This window comes from Delphinus delphis, chromosome 13 (genome assembly GCF_949987515.2).
Source record: "Delphinus delphis chromosome 13, mDelDel1.2, whole genome shotgun sequence".
NCBI classification, from domain to species: Eukaryota; Metazoa; Chordata; class Mammalia; order Artiodactyla; family Delphinidae; genus Delphinus; species Delphinus delphis.
The window spans coordinates 28,985,823-28,997,927 of record NC_082695.1 but is presented as its reverse complement, the minus strand read 5'-3'; the positions used below and the strand labels follow the sequence as shown (position 1 = coordinate 28,997,927).

The following is a 12,105-nucleotide window of genomic DNA, read 5'->3' as shown; positions in this document are numbered from 1 at the left end:
ATAAAGCTTTGCAGCAATAAAGGGGTATGTGGTCCCACAGACACATGAGCCGGTTACCTGGATGTGGAGGCCAGGTTCAAGGATTGTGCCTCCGAGGGCTTGGAGAGCATTCAGGAAGCCTCATTTTGTGTCAGCAGATGGCATCCTTGGATGTATTTGTGTCCAGAGCAAAAGAGCCTGAAAACCTTGCCTGCTGCTAAGTGATGCTTACAGGAATGCCGGCCCCATGAGAGACGAAGCAGCGTCTGTGGAGCCAAGAGGCATCTGGGTTCACTGCATTTGGAGGCTTCTGTTTCTCCTCTTTTTTTTACTGATGGAGAAATCTTCCTCCCGATCGTGGACTCCGTGAAGCCCAAACGGCACCGTGACCGGGCTAGGAGTTAGAACACACCGGTTCTGTCCCCCACTGTGTGGAGTCCTGAGGAAACGCAGTGGGGTTTGGTTTTCTTCCCTAAGACGAGAAGGTTGGCCCAAGCCTGGAGGCCCGCTCAGTTCCGCAGTTACTTACTTCTCACTTCACTCCTTTTCCATGTACTTTAAATTAATTGCCAATATTTTTTGTGCCTCTACTCTGATGGCTTCCCTGGGACATGTACAAGTTGCTCTCCAAACTCCGTTTCATAGGTGCTTGGATAAAGGAATTTACAGGCCGACTCTAATCCAACATTTCATTCCACAGTGTAAAGGTCAGGTCTACTTTCTGGAGTCCCTTTGCAATTTCACTAGAGATGAGATTTCAAGGGACACTGATTATTAAGTCACAGTCCAGCAACAGGATTTAATTCATTGTTTTCAGGCAGCCTTCCATTACGTACTATCTGGGCAAGAAACAAATTCCAATCTCACCCTCCGCCGATGGGAGCCTTTCTTTTGTTACCTGGTCCATCAGACTTCTTCTTGATCGGTTCATCCTCCCGGTCTTCCCACTCCACAGGACCTGACAAGATTGTTCGAGAAACACGGGTTACATCCTTTTAGGGTAAGTTAATGCCAACACTACTCTTCTGGATTCAAAGGAATTTTATAATGAAATCTAGGACATTCTGCCGATTTGAAGAGCTCCTGGGGAAAAGTCATAAGAATTCTGAGCTTTCAGATTCTCTTCACTCCACTCCAGAATGAGAATCATGGAACTGGGGGTGGGTAAACTACAGTCCTCTGGCCAAATCTTTCCTGCTTCCTGTTGTTAAATGGCCTGTGAGTTCAACTATTTTTAATCGTTGAAAAAAGTCTGAAGAACAATAATATTTTGTGCATATGAAAATTGCATGAAATTCAAATTTTACTGGAACACAGCTACACCCATTTGTGGACATACCGTCCAAGGCTGCTCTCATCCCAAGATGGCAGGGTTGAGTTGCAGCAGGAGTTTACAGCCTGCAAAGCTTACAATATTTACCATCCGGCCCTTTACAGAAAAAGTGTGCTGGCTCCTGTTACACACTGTGAAGTTGTAATTTTGAACACCTTGGGGTAATGTTATAAATTTTAGTGGGTCACCCTTAAAATGACGTCACAGTTTCATTTCATTTCTTAGCCTCTTCTTTTAAGGCTGAGGTTGTCAGATATAGCAAATGAGAATATAGGACACCCGGTTAAATTTGAATTTAAGATAAATAACACATCGTTTTTTTCCTTTTTTTTTTTGCGGTACGTGGGCCTCTCACTGTTGTGGCCTCTCCCGTTGCGGAGCACAGGCTCCGGACGCGCAGGCTTAGCGGCCATGGCTCACGGGCCTAGCTGCTCCGCGGCATGTGGGATCCTCCCGGACCCGTGTCCCCCTGCATCGGCAGGCGGACTCTCAACCACTGCGCCACCAGGGAAGCCCCCACACATCATTTTTTAGTGTAAGTAAATCCCATGCAATATGTCCAAATTATACTGAAGCTTAAAGATTATTTGTTGTTTTTCTAAAAAATTCAGCTAGAACCGGGGTCCATGTATTTTATCTGGTAACTCTATTAAACACGATTCACAACCTGACTCCAGTTAATCTTCCCAAATTTATTTTCTACTGTGCTCTTTTCTGCTGCTCTGTTTCACATCCCGTCTTTAGTAGCTAAGCTGACCTGCTCTTTAGTTTTCATACACGAACTTGCTTTCTTCTGCCAGGCTCTGCTCAAAGACTATCTTTTGCACGAAGAACTGTATTCCTTTGCACACTGGGTCATAAGTCACCTTTTGTCCTGGTCCCACACTATTCTATGTATGCTTATTTTTTAAATGAAACCTTGCAGTTTCTATGTCAGCAGGGATTTTTTCCCCTATATTTGTGTTCCCTACTGGTTAAGGTGGAGGGGTCTGGAGCCAGGACGCCTGCTATGAACTCCAGACCCACCACTCACTGGCTGGCTGTAACCAGGGCAGGTTCCTTCACTCTTTGGGACCTCACATCCCCAAGTGTAGGGCAGGGAGTGAGGGGCGAGTGAGTTATTGCACAGAAAGCACAAAGGCAGCTGGCACTCTGGAAGGACAGATGCTACTTGTTTCATCTGCCGACGAAGAAGGGATGATCCCTTGTATCAAGAAGGTGCTGAATAAATATTTATTAAAGAAATAAACATTTATTTCTGTCCCAATAGCTTTGAATTATTGCTGTCCTAGATTTGTAGGTAAACGATGGTGCATCTATGCATGAAATAATCGTCATGATACAGACTAATGAGATATTAACAAGATGACTAAAGATTTTTTAGAACTGGCCCAATAATTTTGGAAGAACAAATGTCTGAGAATAGCAAATACAATTTTGAAAAAAGGAGCATCGTGAGGGAAGTTTGCAACACTAAATATTAAAACTAACTCTAGCTACTGGACTCAAAAATATAGGACAGTGGCTCAGATCTAGACAGTAGGATAGTGGATCGGAATACAGAGTCCAGAAACGTACCTAAGAGCCGTACCACAAATGGGAGCTTAATATTGAGAAAAGGAGCATTTAACTTCAATGGAAAAAGGAAGACATTACCGAACAGGTTTAGCATAATAGACCTCTACTTCACAGAATAATAAAAAATTTAAAAGGTAAATAAAATTAAGAGGAAATATAAGAAAACATTTGCATAAAATTGCGGGGGGAAGACTTCCTTAAACAAGATGAAAACATAGAAATTGCAAAAAGAAATTCGGACCTATTTGACATCACAAAAAAATTAAACATTGCTTAGAAAACATATACCGTAAACTAAATCAAAAGATAAGCATTGGATTGGAAAAAAGATACTTGTAACACTTAAAAAAGGATAATATCCCTAACATATAAATATTTCCTAAATTAATAAAGACAAACAACCCAACAGAATGACAGTATGGAACATGATAAAAATTTTAAATCTCAGATTTGAAAGTAAAAAATACCAAGAAAATATGAAATAGGAAATGTTCAATCTCATTAGTTAGGAAAATTCAAATGAAAATAAAAGCTGTTTGTCATCCTTGAGAAAGACACACAATAAATAGAGTAATAATAGCCTATGGGATAAGGCTACAGGGGAATAGACACTCCTGCACCTTATACATAGGAGTGTAAATTTCTAAAACCTTTTGGGAAGATATTTATTAAAGTAAAAAAGCACCCACTTTAACCCAGAAATTCCACTTTCGATCATCTATTTTGTGGAAAGTGTGTGTTCTTCCTGACTTTTTGCCATGCATTTAAATACACACACACACGACTACATGTGAACTTCTGTGCAAGGATATCTATGACAGCATTCTTAATTGTGGCAAAATCTGGAAGCAAACCTTATGTCCATTAGTGATGGAAGAGTTGGATAAATTATGCATATCCATATTATAGAATAGTTTGCAGCTATCAAAAAAGGATGATATAGTTTTATAAATACTTAATTGGAGAAGTGTTCATGATACATTGCTGATGAACGTACAGGAGAATTTGGACGGCATGGACTCATTTTTGAAACAAAGGAAACACTGCCTGTACCTCCCAGGAAAGGGGCGGAAGAGAGCACAACCAATGCAAGGCTTTGGTGCCTCAGGGTAGCTTTCAAGGCCAGACTGTGCATCCACTTCTTTTTTTTTTTTTTAATTAATTAATTAATTTATTTATTTTTGGCTGTGTTGGGTCTTCGTTGCTGCGCGCGGGCTTCTCTATAGTTGCGGCAAGCAGGGGCCACTCTCCGTCGCGCCGTGCGGGCTTCTCATTGCGGTGGCCTCTCCTGCTGTGGAGCACGGGCTCCAGGCACGTGGGTTCAGTAGTTGCAGCACGTGGGCTCAGTAGTTGTGGCTCGCGGGCTCTAGAGCGCAGGCTCAGTAGCTGTGGCGCACAGGCCCAGTCGCTCCGTGGCATGTGGGATTCTCCTAGACCAGGGCTCAAACCCGTGTCCCCTGCATTGGCAGGCGGACTCCCAACCGCTGAGCCACCAGGGAAGCCCGCATCCACTTCTTTATTGCTTGACTTGCTACATTGCCTGTGTCTTAATTTTGCCTTTTTTAAACCAATAAACTAAACTAAAATAAAAGCTACCGGGAGGTAGCAGCGACCAGAGCGGTCAAAAAGGAGAACGGCTTTGCAATTAGGGTTCCATTAGAAATTATGTTTTCCTTTTCTTTTCTTTTTTGAATACATTTTAAATTTCACAAAGAATCTATATATACATTTTCTTTGTAAAGAACTAAAATATAACAAGGCTAAAGGTCCCTTGAATCCTACCCCTTAATCTCAGTCTCTCCCCACCCTCTGCCAGAGGTCACCACTGTAATTAACTTGCTAAGTATTCTTCCTGATTTTCCTCTGGCATTTATACACGACTATATGTACCCATTAAAAATGCAAAACATTGTCTGGAGGCACTCTGGTTTCCTTTGTTTCATAAATGGTTTCATAATGTGCATGCCAGTTTGCAGCATAATGCTTTTCATTTAACAATATGTCAGGAATTGTTCTCCAAGTCAGTTCAAAGTAGCCCATATCATTTTTTAAATTACTAAGTCGTTTGCCATAATACATTGGTAACATAATTTACTTGATTCTTCTTCTTTATGTGGGCATTCAGGATGTTTCCAAATTTTTGTTAGTTATAAATAATGTTTGATGAATATTCTTAGACACGTGTGCTTGTGCTCATGTGCAAATATTGATTCAAGTTCAGCCGTACACCTGGAGGTGGGACAGATCTCTGGTAGGAGACACACATTTAAAATTTTCATGGATGCTGACACCTGCTCTTCAAAGTGGATATGCTGCTTTAGAACACCACAAATACGTAGGCTCCCACTAGCTCCAAACAGCGATACTATCAAATGTTTAGGTTCTTGCCAATCCAATAGGTTAAAAAAACAGTATGTCAAAAATATTTAGTTTGTGTTTCTTGTACTACTACTGAAATTGAGCTCCTTTTGGCCATTTCTATTTTCTGATCTCGAATTGTTTTTCACATCTGTTCATTCATTGGGTTGAATTTTTCTTTTACTGATTTTTATAAGTTCTTAATATATCTGGAACACTAGTCTTTAGTCTGATATATAATGAAAATCTTTTTCCTGATTGCCCCACTGGCTCTTTAACTTTGCTTACTGTCGTTTGGAATTCTTTTCCCCCTTAGAGATGTGTGCCTATCATATGTTTTCAAATGAATCAGTATAATGTTGAATATGGCACTGGTGGCTATGTTCCATTTTGGCTCCTGACTACACTTTAATTGTGCTTTCCCTTTTTTTCTTGATCAAATTTCCATAGGTTCATCTTTATCATTAGTTTTTTCCAAGAACAGCTTTTCACTTAATAATCAGGTTGTATCTTATATTTCTTTTCTATAACTTAATATCCACCTAAAAATTATTATTTTCCTTCTACTTTCTTTAGGTTTATTTTGCTTCTCTCTCTCTTCTCACTTTATAAAATGCACCTTAACTTAAATTCATGTTTTACTTTATTCCAAGACCTGAGTAATTAAGGGTAGGTAAAACTCTTTGCACTCTTTAGAAGTCAAGAATTTCATTCCTCCCAAGCTTGTCTTTTGCGGTTCCTCATTTGTGTTCAAGGTCACAGAAGCAGGGGTGCTGCCGCATTCATCACTTACCGTCCCCAGATCCTTTTCTCCTTCTTTTCTGTTCTTCTCTTGCAGATCTTTTTTTCTCTTTGCGCCTCTGTCGGAGTGCTGTTTTAGGGTCAGTAATCCAGGCTTGATAAACAAACTGAAGGGAGAAAACGCCATTATTTTCTGGATTTTTAATAAGCTGAATTAAAAGAAAAGGGACCAATACCAAGCTTCCTGACCTTCAGAATCTTTTCTTTCTCTGAACACAAAGTAAACTTCTCTTTCACATATCCCTCAATACACTGAGCTGACCTGTGCTATTTCCATTATCATGAAATAAAATGTGAAAACAGATGTTGTAGGCATATATTTTGTTCGGTATCAGACAATCATGAAATACTTTGGGTCTACAAACCACCATTTCTCCCACATCCCCACATCCCACCACCATCTGTGATACTTAGTTCCTGATCCTATTGCATTATACACGCTAGGAACAAGCTGGAAGCCTGGCTAGGTGTCATTCGTTTTCTCCCGGCACAAATAAACTTTGAGTTAAACCCCAAACATCTTTTGTTCATTTACTTTGGGAAAATACTTTCGCATGTTTGATACTCTCTCTTCTTTTTTTCTGTTTTTTTTTCTTTTTGGCCGTGCCCCTCGGCTTGCAGGATCTTAGTTCCCCAACCAGGGATCGAACCTGTGTCCCCTGCAGTGGAAGCACGGAGCCCTAACCACTGGACCACCAGGGAATTCCCAATACTCTCTCTTGTGAATAACAGCTATTACCAGCAACTTGAGAAAGGGCTTTGTAGATTGATTCGTATTTGGAGAGGAAAAATAATGTGATATGAAGGTTAAGGGGTTATTCCAGAATGGTACAGAAGGAAAACTGGGGTGCCTCTGGTTGCCTTTTGTCATTGTCGTTCAATAGCTAAAAACAGTTGCATTAATACAGTACAACCAATAACCGTAACAGAGCAATTGTGAACAGCCCGCCCAGCAACCGTATCCCAAGTCATGCAGAAGGAACAGAAAGAAACCCCTGACACGCAAAGTCAGCCATCCACAGCCTCGAAGCCGAGCAGCATGCTCTGCGTGCACCCACACACACCTGGTCTCAGGGAAGCTGGGTTTTCTATTAGGAAGATAAAGTTAAAGGAGTGTTTCCTGGGGGCGCTTGAAAACCCAGACACTTTCATTTTATGCTATATTATTTTCAGATTTCTGAAATCTTTGAAAAACAGAGTGTAAGCAAACCACTGGCATTGTAAAACTAAAGAGGGATTCAACTTTTCCATACATGGAAATGTAAAGGTCATGGGTTACTAAGACAGAACATTTCCTTTTTCTTCACAGGTAGAAATCTGAATCTTACGGGCAATTCACACACATGTAAGATCTGTACAGTGTCTGAATAAGAAACACAGGAGGCCAAAAATTCTCCTATTTTATGCCAAAAACATATTTTGGAAAGTGAGAAGAACTGGAATTTGAAGGAGAAGCACCAAAAAAAGGAATTCACGGTCGATGTTTATTGAGCGTGTTAATTGGGAATTCTATTAAGAGTAGCTCTGAGGTTTAGGATTTTAACAGGCAAGCTTGCTTCGGCAAAATATTGATTTAAAAAAAAACTCTGAAATGCTAAACTCGAGAAATTTTCAGGCTTAACAGATACATATGGTGACATTTCCTTAAAAAAAGTGTTATTATGATACTGGTTTTAGATAAAGCAAGAATGCCAAAGTAGAAAATAAGAAAGTGATTCAGGATTTGTGAATGTATTAGGTGCACAAGTCTTTTGCTCTGAAGAAAAATGAAGCCTCTGGGAGGGAGGGTGGGAAGGAGAGAGCAGGGTGGGTTCAGGACAGAACTGAAGGAATCTCGTAGAAAGGGCTCGGGCCACTCAGATGTTGCCTTATTGGAAAGGCATTCCTGGTGCTACATGTGGTCCTTAAATGATTGATCCTGTTGGTGCTTTCTCATTGAGATGAGAGTTTGGATCATGCCAGTAAGGGGAAAGGAGGGACGGAGAGACTATTATGACAAGTCCTCATCTGTAGGTAAATGCTCTCTATGTCGATGTTTGGAAATACAAATATTTTACAGTTCCAGGAACATCGGACAGAGGATCAGGCCAACTGTTTCAGGAAGAAGTTGATAATGAAGGAGGAAGAGGAAACATCCCAATTCTTACAGAGTTGAGACACTAAGTTTCGTTCTGAAACATCTCAGTTCTGAAGTCACAGAGGTAACTATCACCCACTGTCATGGTGTCTCTGGAGAACAGACACACGCACACTAATCCTAAGGAGAAAAACACATGAAAGTGTGCATAAATGACGTCCGGCTTCTCCAACTGCTACTGCCACTGGCCCAACTTCACCTCAGACTCTACCCTAAGTGATTGCACTGTAAACGTTAGGGAAATGGGATTCCTTTGACTGAAAACTTCTTATGCAAAATACATTTAATGTTTGAAACAGGAGAGAACTTTATGGAAGTGTAGATCTTTAACTGAAATTAGTTGTTTTCTAAAATGTTCTTTAATTCAGTTGTGATCCAGACCTTTCTTTTTGTTGCCAGTAACGAAATTTTTTTTTTTTTTACAGTAAGATGGGGAATAATCACATTGCAGTCTTCCATATAAATTCTTAAATATGAATGGAGAGACTCATAGTGCCGTCGTAAAAGGGGAGAGGAAAAGAAACCCAGGGAAGTGGCAACAGGGAATATTAAACTAAAAGTCAGAATCCTGGCATTTTAAAAAGGGAAGGAGCCCAGAGGTCGAGACCCTGCTACTCAAGGCAAACCAGCATTTACACTTCACCTGGGAGCTTGAGAAAAACATAGAATTTCAGGTCCCACTGGACCTGCTGAATCTAAATAACCTGCACTTAAATAAGACCCCCAGGTGAAAGGCGAGAAGCAAAGGTCTCCCTCGCTATCTAAACCCGGGAGGAACATTTTATTAGTTCAAGTGCTTACTCCAGATTAAGGCAGGAGAAATGGCTTTCTATAAAGTACAAGAATAGCGATTCATTGTTTATGATTTCCAGTAACTTAGTGACCACAGCACAGGTAGCCGGATACTTTCTGTTGTGCAGTGGGTGAATTAACAAATAACTGTAACAGCAGCATCCCTGACGACATAGAGTGTGGCGGCTGCGTAGACCTCCACGGCAGCTCAGCCCAGTGAAGAGAGATGCTGAACGCAGGGCGGAAGATGCCAGAAGAGTCCAGTTTAGGAAGATGGAGGCTTAAAAGGGAGCCAGAAAGGAGATGGAGCAAAATGAGTCTTTTATTACTGATTCCTAATTTTACCAGCTTTCTGAGAAAAATGATCATACTTTGACACATCATACCTGATGCATGCAACCAGATGTGACCTTTTAACACGAGATGTGACTTAGGCGAAACTACGAGAAGGGGAGAAATTAGATCTGTATCTGCATTTTCTCTTTCTATTTTTTTTAATCGGCTCTGATGTCCACCGAAAAACGCATAATAAGAAATTTGTCTTCTCAGAACAGTTTTTGGAAAAGTTTGCCTAATATTTTAAATTCTTCTAATTCCTTCATCATACGATGTATAGAACAGGGAAAACACAGATGTGGAGCAACAGGATCTGCTCGTCTAAAGGTCTACAGAGCGGAGGGCCACACACCACACATCAGTAAAACATCAAATACCTTTGCAGCTCTGATTAAATACTGAAGAATAGTTTTGGGAAGTTTAATGACAGACTTTGGCAAGGCTAAAATGGCTGACGCAAACTTCCCAATAGCTCTCTACAAAGAAGGACAAAGCAAGAGTAATTAGTAGAAAAAAACCAAAAACTGATCATTTAATATATGACATTGGTATGAGTTTGTCTCTATAATTACATCGACTAAGTTAAAACGTGCTCATCACTGAATGTGGAATCAAATATACCCTGCTTGTAGGTTAGGAATAAAGAAAATAGCCTATCGTTCATGTAATCTGTAAAAATGGTGAAGATGGTCATGTTCTCTCCTCTGCTGCATGATGAGTGATGGTTAGAAGAAAACTCGTTGATATAAAAATAAACAAGTCAAGTTATTAGTATTCGATAAGCCAGCTACAGACATGCATATAGACACTGTCATCAAGAAACACACACAGGAGGCAATGGGGCCGGTGACAAAGCCTCAAAGCAAGGTGTCCCGGTGAATAATTTAGTTCTTCAATTTCACTGGGAAGACAGGGGTGGAGATAACCTGCCAGCTTGGGAAGACCTGGCCAGCAAGCTGACAATGGCCTTCTCATGGACACATCATGAGCCTGGATGGACGTCCTTCTGTGTGCCCTGTAGTCTAACAAATGGGAAAGAAGAGTCCTGTATACGCTCCTTTGTAACAGAAATCTATACCAAGTTTTCATCCCATAGGTAACTCTACTAACTTTAACAAGCACTAGACATTCACTGGATACACGATACTAGGCTGGTGAGTCCTATCGCCAAGAATGATACCGCAGGTTCTGAAAAAGAAAGGCAGTTAAGCTGAGAACGTCAAAACTGGGCTGGAGGTTTTCATGATTTTAATACATTCTAAAATCTTTAGCAATACAAACGGAACTGATTTTCAAAATTTGAAGTAACACTGAAATGACCGTTTATTTTCACAACAAAGCAGGGATTTTATTTTCATGGTCAACTATTTCACCTATGGAACTAGAAGTCCACTCAAACAACACAAAGCAATGCCAGCAAAGGAAAGTTCACCCAAGGAAGCCTTAGTTTTGATAGAGCATCAGAATTTTTTATGCAAATGAACGAAGCCCTGGCTGACCAGTGCTCCCGCAGGAACTCTTGCGGTAATGATGGCAACGCTGACAGCAAGCAGCAGGATGGGACACACTGTTTCAGATGTAAATCGGACGCTTCTGGGAGCTACAACATATGAACATGGCAGAAGAAATCTAGGCCTGCAATCAAGGTCTGTCAAAAAGAAAAACTCTTCAACTAGCAAAGACCGTGATTCCCTCATCCCCGTAATTACCTGGAAAGCTGACCTTCGTGGAGGCTCTTCATCCTCCTTTTTTAATTCTTCCTCTTCCTCCTCTTCACTGTCCGTTTCAAACAAATAGTAATCTCCACTCCTGACCACTAAGCAAAACAAAATATTTACTTATTTCTTGGAAGAGATATGAGATAACTGGGGGCGTATGAATGAAATGCCCCCAAAGACACACAAATTGTCCTTCAAAGGACCACAGCAAGAGACGTTGGTGGGGTGGAGGAAACAGGAGATGAGGGGGTGCTATGTGGTCTGCAGAGCACCAGGCCTCGTCCAGGCCTCCGAGGAGACCTGGCCACAGCTGCATTCATCTGGCGTTTTCTTCCTTTTTCATAGCAAATTTTACACAGATGCACCAGATCAGCTCTGCGGCAACCGCCTTGGTTACCAAGATGGCCAAAGGACTGAAAACTATCATCGTGTCACAATTCAGCACTTTGGGGCCTTTAGGCAAGGCCAAAGTGAAGCAGAGGCTTTGCTGTTGTCTGAATGGGTCCAAACTGCTGTAGCAAAGCTAATCAGGATGATTCAGGAGCAAGAATCAGTGTCACCAGCCTTCTCCTTCACTTTATACTGTGCAGACATGGGGCCGTAACACAGATGGCAAGACATTTGAAAGAGTTTTTTTAAAAAATCACACATTGTCATGAGGAGCAAATGGGCAGGTAACATCAAAAAAAGAGCACCACCACCACACTCTGGCTGTTTCTACGCCTAGAATGGGACAGATGGAGGTCCGGCAGACATGGTCCACACAGTTTAGCGCTGTGAGGCTTCTGGTCAACCAGGAGCCCTCAGTCACTTACTGAAATTTGAGGAGAACTGTGCCGACCATAAGACCCAAAGCACAAACAGTATGGATCGTCCTTGCCTTGCCTGACATTGTCCCTACCGGGACATACTGCTGTCTTAAGCACGGGAGCAGAGAGAGCTGAAATGTTCAGAGAGTTAAAGAAGTTTGAGAATGGAATCTTTATCAATTTGATCATTACTGTATCAGAGAAAAGAGACCCAGCATGTGCATTTCTGATGCTACAAGAACTGTACCATCATTGCAGGAAAAC

At 41.2% G+C, this 12,105-nt stretch overlaps 1 protein-coding gene across 3 annotated transcripts in view; it reads right to left on the bottom strand.

The window, feature by feature from the left end:
- The window catches only part of PIEZO2 (piezo type mechanosensitive ion channel component 2), a 334,394-nt gene that overhangs the window by 38,867 nt on the left and 283,422 nt on the right, over nucleotides 1–12,105 (bottom strand). For 2 of the 3 annotated variants that reach the window (XM_060028656.1, XM_060028657.1), the window contains 3 exons: nucleotides 11,024–11,130; nucleotides 6,042–6,156; nucleotides 878–937 (listed from right to left, as the gene is read on the bottom strand). In XM_060028656.1, the coding sequence (XP_059884639.1) occupies nucleotides 878–937; nucleotides 6,042–6,156; nucleotides 11,024–11,130 (282 nt within the window). Of the gene's footprint in view, nucleotides 1–877; nucleotides 938–6,041; nucleotides 6,157–9,691; nucleotides 9,791–11,023; nucleotides 11,131–12,105 lie in introns of all 3 variants that reach the window. The other variant, XM_060028655.1, reaches the window with a different exon arrangement.